Source organism: Podarcis melisellensis (assembly GCF_964234715.1).
Source record: "Podarcis melisellensis genome assembly, chromosome: 4".
NCBI lineage: Eukaryota > Metazoa > Chordata > Lepidosauria > Squamata > Lacertidae > Podarcis > Podarcis melisellensis.
In genome coordinates this window covers 31,313,544-31,332,632 of record NC_138531.1, presented here as the reverse complement: position 1 = coordinate 31,332,632, position 19,089 = coordinate 31,313,544, and the positions used below count along the sequence as shown (strand labels likewise).

Here is a 19,089-nt window from a genome sequence, read left to right as displayed (position 1 = left end):
AATATACACTTGACCTTATCTCTATTAAGCACATTCAAATCAAGTCTCTTTGTGTTGTACACACAGTACCACAGAGCTGGTCTCTGCACCATTTCTTTCAGGCACAGACATACAGAAATACATAGAAGGCGGCTTTTTAAAAATAATGAGCATCTGCTGTAAAGGGCAATGGCTGCTGAAATCAATAAACGTAATCATTAAACCATCTTCTATTAAAATCTTGTTAGCCAATTTTAGATGCATTACTACTAAGACACTATTAATGAAAACTGTCATAGCTAATCTGGGCTTGGAATGCTGAGATTTAAAGTATTTTAGCTTGGGAGTTATATCAGCGTGCCCTTAGGGAAGGCTAAGGTTTAGGTGGCAGAGTAACTTTAAGGTCCCCTGAAAGGTTGACTATATTTTATTAAAACAAGTTAATGGTATTGCTTATGTTAAACATGTCATTTGATGATGATACACAAGTTTAAAAACTTTTAAGTAGCAGTCATGTGTGTGCATGAACAGGATTGGAAGATGGGCTGACATATGGGGAAGTGGGGGTTAACTGTATTCCCAGCTCCCACAAAACACTGCCCCACTGAAGCTGCTATTTAGTCTTGGAGCGAAAATGCTAGGTATTGTCCTACCTGGTATGATTGTTCAAGTAATCTGAATTCATCATAATATTTTAGCACATACTTACTAAGTGTGTGTGTGTGTGAGTGCTACTACTTGAAAAGTACTACAACAAAGTTCTTTTTCTTTCACTCACAGCCAGAGTTCCATTTTGAAGCCATGTCTCTAAAGATGGATTTTGGTTGCTTCTTTAGCTTCTATTTATACAATTTCACAATTTCTTTGGCAGAGGCCAAGAGTACATACCAGGGTGTTGCCGTTTATGAACCTCAGGAGATGTGAGAGGCAAACAGACTGGATGAACTTTGGTTACATATTCCAGACAAGCACAATGGCTCTATTTATTCAGACTAAGCTGCTGAATGCAGATGGATTGGCTCTGTGGGCAATAAATTTTCACAGCCACAAAACCTCAGTGGCAACCAACCTGATCCTGCAGAAGGGTGGGGAAACTGCCTACAAGCCTGAGGTTGTAAAAATAAGTTAGATTATTTTTCCACATATGTAAACTAGTCAGTCAAATTCTTTTAACACTGATTGACATGAATTCCACAACTGGCTTCAGTGGCTTACTTCTTCCCTATAGAGTTCTACTTTCTTCTATAAAATGTTCTATCCTAAAATGATAGGAAGCAAAGTAGAAAGGAGGAAGGAAAGGAAGGAGGGATATTTGCATAATAGCAATCACTGCTTAATATAATACACCCAAGACTGATTTAAACGGCCCAGTGACCTCTATACTGAAGAACAGAGAATCTAAATATGGATATTTCATGTGTCATTCCACACTTCAGGGGAACCAAGAGGCAATAATCATGACAACTGAACAATCTTAAGTATGATTTTAACATCTCCATGACACAAAGCTTCAGACTTTTTCTGAAAGGATGATGGCAGAATTATTGCTCTATGTATTATAAATCAAAGGGAATTGGGTCGTTTTAATTTATGTTAACTACCAAGCGGTCTGCTAATTGTGAGCTCTTCAGATATTGATTGGGGATCAAAAAGGCAAGTTCTTCTCCAAAGTTGGTGGAATTAAATAGGCAAGCAGGAAAAATTTCTATCCCCACATTAGCTCTTCTGATCACTGCCTATAAAATTTTAACTATGATTTTAACTGGATAAATGATGAGGAGCAAAGGAGGAAAATACATTTAGGTAATTAAAATTAAGGATCTATCTAACGTGTGTGGCTAATTAATGATCAGCTCAACTTTGTTCTCCTCTTCCTCCTCCTTCATAGCTTCTTCTCTAACTCTTAAGCTTATTTATTTAACGTAACACATTGAGAGCATTTCCATGCTACCACACAATCTCTGCTCTTGTAGCCATACACTTTCATTGGAAAATCCCATGTTATTGTCTGGGCTTGTTCCCATGGGACATCCTACAGTGCTTTTATTTCTAGAAAGAAAGAGAGGCAGAGGCTATGAGGAAATATCATTTCCTCTTTAGCACTTTAACAACTGGTTGCCCTCCACTTGTTTTGGATGACAACTCCCATCCACTGCAGCCAGTACAGCCATGGCTGGAGCAAAACCTCCTCACTAGATTTAGGACAATTCCCCCATTTTACTTCAGCCCTATATGACACAGCCATCACTGCGCAGAGGACTGCCCTGACTCCCAGGGGAGAAGGGAAAGATCAGCTGCCTTCTAGTTGTGCCACCACTGGATACCATCCAAGAGCTATAACTCTATACACATTATTAACTTGATCCTCAGCTTTGTATGAAATGCTTCTTATGAAATATTTAAATGAGTTATGACACTGTCAGCATACCTCTATCATTAGATCATGCAATTTTTATATTAATAAAAACCTTTAGTTTTGTTACCTGGTCGTTCTCCTCTTCATCACTGCTCAACTTGAGGTCATCTTCTAACATCCTGGAAAGAGAAAACAACAAATGACCTACATTTAAGTCCAATAAAAAGTAGTTTAGATAATAAAAGCCTCTTAATTATGTGGCACTATGATGTAAGAAGAACGTTGGTGAATCGGACCAAATGCACACATGGATCTGGCTTCAAGGATGACACCGCGTGGGTGGTGGAGGGCACCCAGATCTTGGTTTCACCAGGCCAAGGCCTGGTCAATAACAACAACCAACCAACCAACCAACCAACCAACCATGTGTTCACTCAGCTTTCCTGTACAAAGGGAGGCAGGTCTTTCTGGGAACAGAAACGCGATGGGTGCCACCGCCAAGTATACTAGAGGGAAGGATCAATATTGGAGGGAAGCAGAGGAAGAGGCGGGAGTATGAGGCCTGCTACCTGGCAGGGCTAGCATATCAGGCAAAATAGCATGGGGTGTGGGGGAACTGATCGCATGAGTTGCCCAAGGAAACAGCTGGTTGTCTCACGCAGGAGCCAGGCTATTGGTTCATGCAGTGCTTCTCCTGACTGGCTCAGGAATCTGTGAGGGAAGGGTTTTTCACATTTTCTAATGTATAAATCATCAAAAGCCAGTATAGAAACAAGAACAAAGCAGAAACCTGAAGCGCTCCTCCACAATATGCAGAGAGCCCACTCAACACACACAAGCTGCTCTAGTGGCTCCTCCTACAACCCCTGTTTTGAGACTGGAGACAGGTGTGTAAAGGGTTGTGTAGGTGAAGTTCCTCCCATTCCCATTTCAGCAGCTGTACTGTCTGGATGAAAAGTGAAACTTTCCCCCCAGAGCATCATTGAAAGGCAACAAACTATGTTGTCATTTGGGAGAGCTGCGATCCTACTTCTGAGGCTGCTGGACCAGCATTTGAAAGTCCCATTGTTCTAGGCGCATTTTGTGACAGGTAATTTCATTAATACGAGAATTTTTCGGAGCTCTGGGAGCAGTACTGCACTTAAGATTTCAGATTAAAACAAGCGTAAGATTTTAGCTGCAGTTCATTCATTTTCAGCTTTGTATTCTTGTTATAAAAAAGCGCGCCTAGACATTCCGTTGTGGCGCCCATAACTTAAGTTTGAGGTGCCATTTAGCACCTAAGTTTTCATATCTCAGTTTCTAACACTGTGCTGGACATATTATTCCCTTCTTTCCAGGCCTTTGTCACTCTGCTTTCTACACAGGCCCTATCCCCACTAGGATCACGACAGAGTGCTATCCTGTGGACACCAGAAGCAACCAGAAAAAGTTCGGTGCATGCTAAAGATTCATCAATGAGACTTGCTTCCACTGAGGGGAGGGGAAATGCTGTTACACTTGAATAGCAATCAGACCTCAACACTGCAAATTTACCCCAAATGGTATGCAAAGTAGTGGCTAGGAAATATAATTTCTACTTAGTAGAAATTCACATAACAGACAAGAAAAAAGTACAATGCTTGACAACTCTGCATGAAGTCAATTTTTTTGGTCACTGCTATCATTTATCTCTTAAGTCCAGAAGTGTGACTCTGTCACAATCCAACTTGGAGGCAATTAACACTTCACACAGCATCAGGGGTCCTCAAAGTGTCTAACTACACAGTAGTCATGTGCTTCCTGTGATCCCAAGTATTTTGAAGTGTATCTCCTCTTGGTGCTTAACCAAAGTTAACTGCTTGAGGTATTGGCTTGATGACTGGGTAGAGAGCCTTCTGAGTGACAGAATCATGTTTCTGGAATGTTCTCCTCAGGAAAGCGTACCTGGCATCTGCACTGTCATATTCTCAGTGCCAGACAAAGGCCTTTTTGTTATCCCAGGCTTCTTAAGAATGCTTGACCCTGATCTGGTATATTTTTATTTGAAAGGTGAAATAAAATCTATTAAACTTGAAGCAGCAGACAAGTACCAGAATTCCTATGAAGCTGCTTGGCATGAATTGAAAATAGAAAACAGAGGGTAAGTGATAATATTTGTAATTCTCCTAGAATCACAAACAGGTGGCAAACTGGGTCATGTGTTTCTTTAATAATAATAATAATAAATCAGTTCAAAGGAATATCCCATTAGTTGGGATCCCATTATTCTTTGAGAGAATTTGCATGCATTCTGACTGTCAGTCAAATCAGCTAACATCAATAAATATTGACTGGAAAACATGCAGAGTCTGGTTTTTTTATTTGTGCAAAATGAACCATCTACTGCAAACTCCAAGAAAAGGCATACCTCTGAAAAATATGTGCTAAGATTAATCTATTGAAACACACAGATAAAAGATATCTAACTATCAAAACATAAATGCTTCATGAATAATGGGTGGACACATGTTTCAATCAGTGTTAATGAAGTGAAATTTACTGCTCTTATCCTCTTCCCATCACATAACAGATGGTTAACCTTGCCTAATGCATATCTACATCCAAAGCATGAATTTCATTTAGGACAATCTGCTAACACAGTATCAACGAAGCTGCCATTTTAAACAAGCTGTTGTGGCAACTCTATCACTGAAACAGTTCCACGTGCTAAAAATCTAATGTACAATTTTGCTGCTGTGTTTTTGAAAACCACAACACTTATTTGTTTAGAAGGAAACAGAAAAAAACACAGAAGATTGTTGCTAACATAGGAACAGAGGCGGAGCTAGCTGCTCTGGAACCCATGCTGTGCACCTGGGTTGGGGGGAGCATCCCAGGGGGCGGGATGAGTGTCCCGGTGGGGCGCCACCAGCCGTGAGCATCCCAGGGGGCGGAGCAAGCGGCCCATGGGAGGTGGAACGAGCCGCCCATGGCAGGCTGTTTCCTGGGCGGGGGGGGGGGGAGGGAGCTGTGCTGCTTTGCCAGCATGCCTTCCTCCCTTCCCTCTTCCTTTTGACAGCTTGGAGGAGGCTCCCCCCCCAGGAAGCAGCCCAGGAGCGGGGGCAATGGCACACCGCCCACCTGCGACCCCCAAGCCTCCCCTGAGCTGTCAAAACGAAGGGGGAAGGCCGCCGTCAAGTTGGCGCAGCTCCGCCCTTTCCCCCGACGGCTCGGGGTAGGCTTGGGAGTCATGGGCGGGTGGTGCACCAAATGTCACTCCCCTCAGCGGTGACACCCAGGGTGGACTGCACCCACCCACCCCGTTCTTCTGCCCCTGCATAGGAAGGTGAACGATTAAGAAAACCAAAACGCAATTTGCAAATATTTCAGTGGAGCCCACTAGGATGTCTCTAGAAACCTTCTATTGTGCATTAGAGTACAAGTGGGGCCTGCAGCAAATGCTGACATGGAGTATTCCTATTCAGTTCTTCCAGCCATGCCATTCTACAGGATACTCCATTCCATTCCACCAACTGCATCAGTAGCTCATCATCCTGGGTTCACTGACTGTATACAGGTGCTCATGACTTTTTGTTATACAGTGGTACCTCGGGTTACAGATGCTTCAGGTTACAGACACTTCAGGTTACAGACTCCGCTAACCCAGAAATAGTACTTCGGGTTAAGATCTTTGCTTCAGGATGAGAACAGAAATCATGCGGCGGGGCAGCGGCAGCGGGAGGCCCCATTAGCTAAAGTGGTACCTCATGTTAAGAACAGTTTCAGGTTAAGAATGGACCTCCAGAATGAATTAAGTTCTTAACCCAAGGTAGCACTGTATTTTTTAAAATCCTCCTACTTCCCATGTGAATTAAGACCCTCCCACTTTTTTTTATAACACTTTGCAGCGGCATGGCATTATTAGCAATATTCTTCTTTCTTCTTTCTTTGTCGATCACTCCTAGCCGAGTAAGATTGTCTTCCATGAACACGGTCTTAACAGTGAGTCCGTAAGTGACTGTGGAGGCCAATTCTGAATCCACACGTCCTTCTACAGTGGGGACATATGATTCCGGGCATGTGTTGATCATGGTGAGTGGTTTGCCAAACGTGCCTTCCTCTTAGCTCATTTCTCCTTTCCGTCCTGAGTTTGTACTTCCTCACAGTCCGCAGCACCTTTAGTAAAGGCTGTTTTCCAGTTGAAGCACTCGCAGGCCAGTGTTTCCCATAGGATGGCATTATTTAAAAAGGGAGATACAATTCTGCATTCCACATTATGCCTCATGAATGGCAACAGCATTTGCCAATAACACTAGTACAGTGATGGGCCACAAATAAAAAGGATTTCAGTGTGGATTGCAGCTGAGTTTGGTTGCTTGTTTTGCTCTTTCACCAAGGGTCCTTCAAATATGCTGGTGTCTCTCCTCTTGCTGTTTTGGATACGTAAGAAAGGCAGACGAAGAAAGAGTTTGTCATTAATGGGTGACCTGCAACAGAGTGTTGCAGTGTGAGGGCGTGTGTTCAGGAATCCAGTTAGTGGCTCCATTCCACACCTCCAGTTTGTTTGTTTACCCCTGGAAGCCTTAGGGGGCAATTCTGTGGCAAGATCCAGTGAGATGAGCATCTTAGGATGCAGTGGGACTTAGGCTGGAATGGATCCTAAACCAGTTTAACTGGATTGTGCTACCTGGCATAGAACAATATTTTAAAGGCTTGTTTTCCCTCTGCTGAGAAGCAGCAGTAGCCCTGCTGCTGAATGGAATGTGAATCTGGTGTAACTTTATGATGGTTTAATTTACCCTGGCTAGCTTTACAACAGCTTCTTGTGCTCTGGATTGCTCCCTTATTTATACCTCTCAACTTGAGTTTCTGGATGGTTCTACTTTGGTTATGCAAGGACTGGAGAACTGAGTTTCTTATTAGTACATAAAATGATGGCACATAAAATAGTACAGAATAGTAAGTTAAAGCACATATTTGTATTCCTAAATTCCAATACTAAAAACCACAAATGAATACTGCAAATGCTAATTAAAATAGTACAGACATGGTATAGCCCACTGCATTGACATTGCTGTAAAGTAAATATAGCAATGCAAGATTTAATTACCAAACATAAAAGCAAAATTGTTGAAAAACTAAGCTGCAATCCACTGTAACAAAATTAGCAATCTCAGTAAAGAGAAATAAATAGCTGCAATTTTCCACCTGGGTAGAATCCATCTTCACAGTTCTGCTTTTCCTTTCCAAGCCATTAAGGGTTGGTAAATGAACTGTTACATTCCTGTCATGTTGATTATATCCAATGTATTGACTGCGTTTTGAAATGCAAGGCTGAATAAGAGCCTGCCTACATGTTACACTCTCTATGTCAGAAAAGTCCTACTTTGTGAGAGGTTGTGCATGTTGGGAATTCTGAGACTACTCTACTAACAGGCAGAGAAAGCTGGAGGTGACAGAAATCACACACACTCAAGCACACAGGAAGAAGAAGCTGTTGGAACTAATTGTCTCCTGGGAGTTGGAAAGAAACTGGGAATATGACCCACCATTACGCGGAAGCAGAGGTGGGGGAGGGGGAGCAGGAAAAGAGGCCAACAGTGGTTTCCACTTAATGTGCATTTACCTATCCCTCCCCAACCCCAGGAGCCTTCAGAATTTTCTACAGGCAGAGGTTGGCTGCACAGAGCTGCTTTTCATGTGGTGAGTAGACTGTGTAGTCAAGCTCTGACCGAGTAGACACATTATCAGAATATGAAATTAGCGATGGAGCTGGGATTTCAGAAATGGGTTGAGCTAGACTTCCTCCCCTCTGAATATTGGCTTGTCTTGAAATGCCTCAGGGTTTTCAAAACTGGGGGGAGGGATTTCTCCACTTCAACTTTTAGGATCCCATTCCTGATTCTAGAAAGTGTAGTTTTTAATTTATCCCAACTCACCTACCAGCTACACTTCCCAGACTTCTCGGCCGTAATAACACAGGCTCTAAGTTGATTCAGAGATATTCACTGAAAAACGAGGAGCAGCTTAGAAACAGCACTTGGTTTTTACCAGCCCTTTCTTCTGTCTTTGCTTTCTTCTGTCCTCACAACTTGGTAAGTTTAGGTAAAGAGGTGGGAGAAGGGGAAGGATAAATGGCTGGTGAAAGGGCTGGCCTTCTGGGCATTGCCAATTTTGTTGTTGTTGTTTTGAAGGGGAAACCCTTGCATTCTGAGTTGCTCCAAAAATCTGTTCACCTTCTCTGGTGGGCCTTATTGTGGGACTGTGTTCACCTTGCCTGCCAAGATCTGATGGGGAAGCCTGGGGGATAGTTTCCTAGGCTTTCTGCCTGGGAAATGGATCCCACCCGCTTGCCCAGCATATAGAGGGGGCCCGTGGTTTGCTCTGCAGCCATTGTTTGTCGCATTAACAACAGGATGGTCAGTTGTCCAGGGTTCTCCTTAGGCCCCAAAGCCTTACCACCAGGAAATTCCCAGCATAAAGATTCCTTGAAATAGTAGCTTGCCAGGGACTCTAGATCTTTACTAAGGGTTCAGAAGTCCTGGCAATTTAACACTTCCATTTCTGTGCTGGGGTTTGGAGTGGGAGGAGAATGATTAAACAACAACAACTTTCAACAAAATTTGCATCTCCACTGAATAGTTTTCATTGTGTACCGCTCTCACCCAGCATGTGATCTTAAAGAAGAAGAGTTTGGATTTGATGTTGTTGTTGTTTAGTCATGTTCGACTCTTCGTGATCCCATGGACCAGAGCACGCCAGGCACTCCTGTCTTCCACTGCCTCCCACAGTTTGGTCAAACTCATGCTGGTAGCTTTGAGAACACTGTCCAACCATCTCATCCTCTGTCGTCCCCTTCTCCTTGTGCCCTCAATCTATCCCACTTTATCACTACCCGAAGGAGTCTCAAAGCGGCTAACAATCTCCTTTTCCTTCCTCTCCCACAACAAACACTCTATGAGGTGAGTGAGGCTGAGAGACTTCAAAGAAGTGTGACTAGCCCAAGGTCACCCAGCAGCTGCATGTGGAGGAGCAGAGTCGCGAACCCGGTTCACCAGATTACGAGTCTACCGCTCTTAACCACTACATCACACTGGCTCTCAACCAAAACCAAGTCAGGCCTCAGTGCAGAAACATTCTAAAAAGAAACAAAATAGAACCCAACCTTTCTCAAAACGTTGCTAAAAAGGACAAAATAATTATAATACAGTTCCACAACACTTGTCTACATCCTTGGCGGTAGATAGTGCAAAATAATTTCTTAAATATGACAGGTTTACTGTCCAAAGCTTGAAAGAGATCTACAACATAATCCCACTTTAGGATCAAAGAGGCCACATAAAAATGAGAGCATGTATGAAAATGAAAGAACGATGGTCACTTACCAGAAGATTATTTCTCTGCACTGGCCTAAACATTCCCATCAGTCAAGGAGCCTGCCAAAGTTTCAGGACTAATCACTTACCACAGCAGGAAGAAACAGGTTTAAGCAATAAAGTGTCCAAGGGAGCTACTCAGTTTACCTAGTCACATCTTGCTTCCTACGATTCCATTGAGTCCATTCTGGTTGCTAGTGATTAACAGCTATTTTGGTAAGTTTATACTCCTTCAATTTCTGGTAACAGCCTGCTGCTGCTTTTTGAAAATATTACTTAATTTTTAAACATGAAGGGCGTAATATGTGGTGATACATTATATTATTTCCATGGTGTTAACACTCTACAAATTGCCTACCAGCTTGCTGAAAGTGCAGTATCTCCCTTCCTGTCAAGTTAATTGCAAAGCCTTTCTCTTTCTTTCCTCAAAATAATTTGCTTCCTCAGCTATTTTCACGGGTTTACACTTTTACCTTGGATATGGCAAAGCAAAATTAAGAGATCTGAACAGTTATATAGAGTACTACATATCATTTGTAGAATATCCATGGGGCTGTATCCATACTAAGTTCCTGGTGAACTTAGGTCCCGCTGAATTCAACAGGTTAGGTCAGCATGGTGATTTACACCTGATTTATTTCAATGGGAACTGAACACAGATTAGTTAGTCTGGATTCAACCCCATAGTGCGTCTCATAGCAAAATAAGAGACAGAACCATTCCTATTCCAAAAAGTCTATAGCATAGGGCAACTTTTCCCAACTTGATGCTCATGTTTTATTTCATTGCAGCTCCCATTAGCCCCTGCCAGCATCGCAAATGGTTGTGGATGCTAGTAGCTGTAATAGAAAGCATCTGGAGGGCATCAGGTTGGAGAACGCTGGTGTAGAATTATTGGGGGAGGGAGTTAAAGCAGGAAATGAGAGGGGGAAAGGCACAATATGTTTGCTGGAATAAGTTGTAGAGTTTATGAACAGGGCAAAAGAGAAGTCAAGAGAAATTTTGTAGGCCTTTGAGAAATTTGGCACAGCTTAGGGGGACAGCTTTTGATATTAGATGTGGCTGGCTGAATAATGTGGGACATCCTCAGAGATTATAACGTAGGAAAACTGCTCAGAGGCTTTTTGTCAATTAAGCAGTATATAAATCTTGTCAAACAAATCAGAAGAACAAAGGTCCCAGGCAAAGATGAATTGAAAAAGATAACAGCCGAAAAATAGTGTGAGGCATATCTGTTGAGATTCTTGAGACCAGGAACAAGGTGTTTGTGCTGAATGAAAGGGATGAGGAGAGTCTGTGGAATAATCTTAAAAGAAGCATGATGCAATCAAAATATAATGGTTTTAGCAGCTGTGTTTGAAGAGAGATCAGACAAAAGAGGATGGGGGATGAGAGAGAGAGATGTAAAAGTCTGGGCAGGAGATGATCTGAGCATAAATCAGGGGCTTTGCTGTTGGAATGATGAAAAAGAGCAGGTTCTGTAGTACCTTTAAGAAAGGGATTTGCTTTTTCTCTGGAAAACACCATGGATATTACATACATTAAAAATAGTATTTCAGATTAAGACCTAAAGCTCAAGTTTTATTCAGTTTGTGTTAGGGCCAAAAAGACTGATTAATTTGAAGGATCAATTCATTAATTCGTCAGATTTAAAACTGTGGCTCTTTAATCAGATCTTAATTGAACCCCTCCCCTATGAAAGGGTTTAAGCACTGAGGTCATTGTGAACATCCTGTTAAAGATTCTTGATTCAAGCAAATTCATTTAGAGAGTTTTCTAAACAACCAATTAATTCTGTATGATGCATTTCAGAGGTAATGTTATAGTTGCTGCATCAAGAGACTGCAATAAACAAGCTAATTAGCTGACATTTAAAACAAGATATTGATTCTGTGAAATTCTTATGTTTAATTGGTTGTGTGCTGTACTTCAGCCTAATTAGTTATAAAAGAAAGTAAAAAAAATCACTAGTTTTGAGTTTTATATGTGCTATTTTTTCTGCTGTAAATAAGTGGTTCTTTGAAAAACATGAGTGATTATACATTATGCAATCAGTAAAAGTTAACAACTGAAAAATATCCATATGATGCATTTATTCTACATTATTAGTTGACGAAACAGAGAAAACTTTGTTACAAGAAAACCAATTTCCTACTATGTGATTTCATAGCAGCCTTTCGGTGAGATTTTCCCTGGAACTGAGGTTCATAGTAAAAGGTCATCTTACCTCCCTATGTGCCATAGTCTTGAACCTGATTTATAGTTAACATCACATGTAATGATGTCAGGATCTTTAACTTCAGATCAGAGAAACCTGCTGTTTAGGGGAGCCAACAGAGGCTTGCCTTGCCCTCTGCAACTCTTGGTTCTTTCCCCTGAGCAACTCATCACTAAAGTGAAGGGACTCTTGTGCTTTGCCTTGCCTGTCCTGGACTGCCACCTTTTGGAAACTGACCACCTGTTTGCACAAGCACATACCTGAGTCTTTACTCATGGCTCTGGAAGCCGAGAAAGTGTTTTGGGCTTGGTCACCCACAAGGGTGGAAGAATCTGCCAATTTTGGTTTTCTCAGCTTCCAATCTTAAAGCCAGTTTTCCACATTTCTGCAGCAATCTTTTGTTTCTTATTTATAATCCTTATGAAAATTCTTCAGCATTTTGGTGTGATTTTCTCCTAATTATACACATCTATATGCAACTGACTTGTGTACACATTTTTTTGCAAGCAATTTCCCCTAATGCAATGCATTTTTCTATCTTGTTTTATTGTTATTTTTATGCACACTTTCCCCTAATACAGTACATATGTTTTTGTGAACACTGGTTGGAAAACGGCATCACAAAATTCAGGTAAGTGCGAAGAAAGAAGCCTATAGACTTCATCACCCAACACACAGCAAAACAATTAAGTAGCTCACACAAACTTAAAAGTTTTCCAGTGAAAATGTATTGACCTTACATGTTAAAAATACCACATTTGTAATGCCTACCATGTGCATTATGGATATTCTGCTCTCTACCTCAGGAATCCACCTCCTTGGAATACTGCTCCAATTTGGCACATTAATTCTTTCTCCTTGCTTGTAATGTTTCCATTGCATTCATGTGGGACACAGCTTTGAGTGATGTCATGTGTTCTGATCACCTACCAGGGCATTCACTTTTCTATAGTTCTACTTGGCCACAGTGCTGTAAAATAAAACTTGTACGTATACATCTTTGCACTTCAGAGAATTGAGTATGTGGTCTGTTGGTCAAACCTTTGCCTTCTGAGTGTCTGTCACCCCCTTCTTTTGAAATGATATTTATGCAAACTGTGCACTTCTTCTATTTACATCTTGACCCAGCAGTATTTACACACAGTCTGTCAGCCCTGAATTAATTGATTGATTGATTGATTGATTGATTGAATGAATTTATATACCACCTGGAAGTCTCAGGGCGGTTCACAGAACAAAATCAGAATGTGGATATGTGTTCAAATGTAAGCTCTTATCCCTCAACGCACCCACAGGAAGCTCATTTTCTAGATTGGGGCAATTGAATAATTGACACATTCTTTTTCTTTCCTTTTTTTCTAGAATAATGTAAGCACATGTTCCACACACTGAATGATGGTTGGAAGGCAACTCACCCTTTCAAAAATAAAATATGGAAAGCTGTGTGTCAAATGAGGATGAATAAGTAGAGTTTGAACAATGGGGAGGTGGAGGAGGCTGGAATTTCCTGTGTCTGGAAGACTTGCCAAGCTGCCTGTTCTAGATGGCATTGAACTCTCTCTGAAAGAGCAAGTTCATAGCTCAGGGGTGCTCCCAGACTCATCTTTATCGTTGGAGGCTCAGGTAGACTTAGTGGCTGGAGTGTCTTTTGGCTGGTATATTATCAACTATGGCCGTACTTGGAAAGGGCTAACCTAACCACAGTGATTCATGCACTGCTAATCTCAAGACTTATTATTGCATTGCGTTCTATGTGGTGCTATCCTTGGGCCTGGTCCAACATCTGGTCCAGGAAACCTCAAGGATTTCCTGATTCCTTATACCCCTGCCTGATCACTAAGGTCTTTCTGAGCGTCACTGTCAGCAGTCCCTCATGGCTCATTCATATCCAGCAGGAGCCATGCATTCAGTATTGAGGACCCAATTCTCCTGGCTGAGAGTAGACAAGCCCACTCCCTGTTAAAGTTCCAGCACTTGATGAAGCCTTTTAAAAATTTCAGCAGGCATTTTAAGTCATCCCCCCCCCGATTCTATGGTTAATTTTATCCGATTTCAAATCTTTTGCAACCTCATTGTACACCACTTACAAACCACGGGGTAAAGTATTTAAATAAAGTACTTTGTTTAAATTAAATAGAAAAATAGAAAAACTTGGGTGAAAGTCCACTGGGCATTCCATGTAGAAGAAGCATATAATTAAAAAATATGTTTTAAAAAGGAATGTCATAATAAAACATGGAATGGAAGGCGAGGCTTTAAGCAATTAGCAGTAGACATGCCATATTGAGCAATAGCAAAATGTTGGAACTCAAATACTACTAGACTCATAGCTTATTATTCATTGAAGCACCTTTTTAAAAAGAAGGCATTCCACAACTTCATCAGAGAAATTTAGAGTTGAAAAGAACCCTGTCCCATATGGGGACAGAGCCTGCAACCTTGGCGTTATGCACCAATAACTTGGAATAGTTGAAAAAACAATTTACCAAACATCATGTCCTATACAACAGACTTCATATGTAGTAACATATCCTGCCAAACACCATTTCTGAAACTAAAAGCAATGCCTTGACCAGAAATAGGTTTTCCCACATCTTGAATCAATAACTTTAGTTTTTAAAATTCTTCCTAGAGGAATTTAATAGCACAAATCCTATGCATGTTTACATGCAAACAAATTCCATTGGGTCCATTGGTACTCATACTTCTAATTACTATACTACTCAGTTCTCACTTTATGAAATATAAGGTATACCTGACTGGCATCCAAATTGGAAAATGTAATGTCTGAAGTAGAAAGAGAGCCCCTGATTTGTTAAAATCATCAACATCATCATCATAAGAAAGCCCTTTGGGGCATTTTATGGGTTTGCTGCAAAAGACTTAGTCTTGTATAACAATTCCTGATTGGCTAGAATTGTCCATGTGACCAAATAGGAAACACGTCCTTCACTCAAAATGGGTTTCCCTGCCTTTACTGACATCACAAAAGCTGACCAGTTTCATAACATTAGAGCATCCTATATATGATCCCTGATAGGCTGAGATCTGTGAGGAAGGAAGGGGAAGTAAATGGATAAGGAAGGAAACAGTGACTGTAAAAGACTGGCAAACAGCTCCAGAACAGGTAAGATTAAAAGACTGGATGGAATCAGCATCCTAAAACTGCTGCTTTTAATTGTACTGTGAAAACATATGGCTTAGCCCTGGCCTGAAGTGACTCCAGGTGGATTCTCATTGTTATATTTTCCCACAGCAACCATTTCTCCAGCTACTTTATAGCAGAGATAAATGTGGTACTTTGCTTTGCAATTGGATATGCAATATTCAATGTGCTTGAGAAAGTATCTCTGCCGTTTCAGTGAATGGGGTAACTCCTTGGTATTCTGGTATTCAGCATGTGCTGGAAGAATGAGGGAAAGAATGAACATCTCTTCCTCTAGTTAGAGCATATGCAAAGATTTTTAACTGTATATTTCCTCAAGTATCACTTCTAGGTTTAATATATGTGGGTAATGAATAGCTGAAAGCTCCATTCTGCATGGGAGTGGAGTGTAGGGCTTTGTCTCACCAGAGTGGTACATGCTCTGGTTATCTCCTGCTTGAATTATTGCAATGCACTCTATGTGAAGCTACCTTTGAAGGTGACTTGGAAACTACAACTAATCCAGAATGTAGCAGCTAGACTGGTGACTGTGAGCAGCAGCCAGGACCATATAACACCGGTCCTAAAGGATCTGCATTGGCTCCCAGTACAATTATGAACACAGTTTAAAGTGTTGGTGCTGACTTTTAAAGCCCTGAATGGCCTTGGCCCTGTATACCTGAAGGAGCATCTCCACCTCCATTGTCCAGACTGGACACTGAGGTCCAGATCCAAGGGCCTTCTGGCGGTTCCCTCACTGCAAGAAGTGAAGTTACAGGGAACCAGGCAGAGGGTCTTCTTGGTAGTGGTGCCCTCCCTGTGGAACACCCTCCCATCAGATGTCAAGGAAATAAACAACGATTTGACTTTTAGAAGACATCTGAAAGCAGCCCTGTACAGGGAAGTTTTTAATGGTAGATGTTTTATTGTGTTTTTAATATTTTATTGAGAGTGACACAGAGTGGCTGGTGCGATCCAGTCAGATGGACAGCATATAAATAAAATAATAGTAGTAGTAATAATAATAAGCAGCAGCAGCAGTAGTAGTAGTAGTAGTAGTAGTAGTAGTAGTAGTGTCTTATGATGAACACCACCTCTCTTCCTAAGAAATGACCTGGTGGAGTAATACTAAAACCTGCAGCCTAATTTTTATCTGTTGAAATATTTAATTAATAACAACATTTATTTACTGATATGTGCCCATGTTTAGAACGAGGTTTCCTGTGTCTAAAGCTGACGTTCTTTTCAATGAACCTTATATGACTAGAAAGAGAACAAAGGTATTTTGTTCATAGTTGCATATTATACAGATCCTGAATAACTGTAAAAAAAACAACACCAAGCTATTCTGAGCCCTTAATTTATCTCATAACCCATATTTAGTGGATATACAATTTAATTTATGATGCAATGAATCCTGACAAAAAGAATCAATGACAAAAGTTTCATCAATCACTTGGCAAGAGATTGCTCAGCAGTTGGATTCAGTCCTATAATATTTTGCTTCCCACTTGCTTTGCTATCGTCGACTGAATATAACTCATAGCACCTGAATCATAAAGAAAAGAATTCCTGTCTGGAAACTGCATAAAAAAAGAACAGCAATAATAACATCTGGAAAAGTCTATTGGTATCCTTTTTAAAAACAGTAAAATTATTAAGTACAGTTTTAAAAAGGATACCAAGAGAATCCACCATTCGTTTATGAAAATATTTGCTCTTACTACTGAAATATATTATGCAGTTTGCGCTTAGTTTGTAACACACCTTTTAAAAAACATATGCAGGAAAAAAAATCTTCAATCAATTTCTAGTCTGATTAATTTGTTCACTTTGAGACACTAATTGAGTTTCAAAACTCTGCAGAAAAAGAAACACATTCAAAATGTGGGCATGGTCTGGCTAGAGTTAACTCCTATTAAGCCCCACTAGTTTCAATGGGAGAATTGAACAAGAGTTTAGAATTCATAAACTGAACTGCATGCATGCATAATATACCAAACCAAAATAAATACTTAGAGCCAAGGCTCATGTTTAATACAGGATCTGCAATTTGTAACAATAATTTGGAAACACTCTTACCCTGAAGAACGGAGACTCCAGTTATGGCTTATAAAATCAAAGGCTACTATATTTGCTTGCAACAACATCCTAACCGATGCAAGTAGTTATATGTACCACAATTAAAAATAAATAGCTTCAGTCAAATCCAAGACCAGATCTTGATGCAATGTAATGTAGTAGTTTGCCTTGTTAGATATAAAAATTAGTCTGTTAAAATGCATTAACTTAAGTGAAAAATACTTAAAATTCAAAATTATTAGCTGATCATAACGGAATAACATGATTATATAGTAGTTAAAATTTCTATTTCTATTTCCTTGCTTTTTGTAAATTCAAAGAAATAGACTAATATAAAAATTGATGAGCATATAAAATACACATTCTGTACAATGAAGTTTATTTAGATCCCATGGACTGACTCTCAAAAACCAATTTAAAAGTAAAGTTGGAGAAGCTGTCACTGAAAATCTTTGCAGTTAAAAAGCAAAAAAAGCAAATGATAATGTTATAAAATCTCTCCTGCCTGGATGAGCTTCAGTGTTCAAATGTTAATAGGATCTGCATTAAACACACACACAACCAAAACCCTGGATCATATTCAACGTAAAAAGTCTGTGAAACAGACTTTTTCCATATTATGACCTCAGTCCTAAGTTTGCCCGCCCCTGCAAAGTGCTAGTTATTTGAATTGGACAAATGCCAGAATTCATTCTCTTGTTATTTTGCCTTCTGTCCAACACATTTCTATCCTTCTTAAAACTATTAATTCTCTATTGACTCAAATTACAGAATTTCTTAACCAACATCAGCTGAGAATGGAGAGGTAAACCAAAAAGGATTTTGAAAAGTTTACAGTTACAGACAAATTGTTTAAACTAACGTAACTTGAAATCTATTTGGAGATGCAAGAAGGAAGGAGCAATTTTAATTTGTAAATTTGAATTACAAATCACACCTGCAACTTTTCAGCAATTTTCTGTTTTATTGGAATGATGTGTTAAATAGCCCAAACATATTGTGGTAAGACTAAAGTATGTCTTCCCATAGATTCCCAGTAGTACGAAAATGGGAGTACTTCTACATTGATTTGCACCTCAAATGTTTGGTGCCACAGAATATTAAAACCAAAATTAGCTTTAAGAATGTTGTGCCTTCCACAGTTCACTATCAGTATCAGAACCAGGCTGGGAAACTTAGAACAGAATACTACAGAGGGGTGGGTGGTTGGGTTAAGGCTATCACAAGTTTTGTTCCCTATGTGCTCCTCTTACTGTTTAACTTCCACCCCCTACTTTGCAGTCAAAGTCATGAGAACAAACCACCCCCTTCTCAGTCATGTTATCACCAATCCCTACTGAACAGCTAGGCTCAGGCAGTTTGCTGCAGTTGCTGACAACTGTTCATTGCTGTCTCCGTGTCTCTCGTGGCATGCTACTGAGGAGCAGCCTGGCAGGCCTATTCCCACCAATAATGATGTTGCTTCCAGTGTATACACTAAGCACTCATGAGGACCGTTCATTATGTAGGCTCTCCAAGAGTTCTGTTTGGAGCCACCACCATGGATGGGCAGGCAGTCTGCCACTTGGCAACTGGTAGGGAGCAAATGCCAGCAGAAGTCAAGGCCAGAACGTCCACACCCAAAACACGAAGCTGAGCCTAATTGCTGGAGTGTCTTTCCTTTCGTACTCTGCACTCAAAAGGATGGTTTCTACTAGGGGAGATCCAGACCCTGCGTCCAGGAATCTCTGGAATCTCTGGATTGCTAGGCACTTGCTGCATGTGCCACTGTGCTTGATACTGGCGAGGGCGTCATGGTGTCCTTGCATCTGCCAGGTTGTGTTATGTGTAGGGCTGGGTAATGACATGCAGGTATGTTGCCATTATTATGCGTGGGTTTATGTCTTCCACGGCTTGTGCTATGTATGTGCATTGCCACCATACCACTCCATGATCAGCGGAAGCCAACTATTTTGCCATGGTTGCTGAAGGA

General features: G+C 40.7%; 1 protein-coding gene and 1 long non-coding RNA gene across 16 annotated transcripts in view; one reads left to right on the top strand and one right to left on the bottom strand.

The window, feature by feature from the left end:
- AFF3 (ALF transcription elongation factor 3) overlaps positions 1-19,089 on the bottom strand; it is a 229,923-nt gene that overhangs the window by 61,914 nt on the left and 148,920 nt on the right. For all 7 annotated transcript variants that reach the window (XM_081907762.1, XM_081907761.1, XM_081907760.1 and 4 more), the window contains one exon: positions 2,463-2,514. In XM_081907762.1, coding sequence (XP_081763888.1) covers positions 2,463-2,514 — 52 coding nt within the window. The remainder of the gene's footprint in view (positions 1-2,462; positions 2,515-19,089) is intronic.
- Positions 14,932-19,089, top strand: part of LOC309368032 — a 103,942-nt gene continuing 99,784 nt past the window's right edge. For 8 of the 9 annotated variants that reach the window (XR_014167490.1, XR_014167491.1, XR_014167492.1 and 5 more), the window contains exon 1: positions 14,932-15,017. This is a non-coding gene — a long non-coding RNA (uncharacterized lncRNA). The remainder of the gene's footprint in view (positions 15,018-19,089) is intronic. The other variant, XR_014167496.1, reaches the window with a different exon arrangement.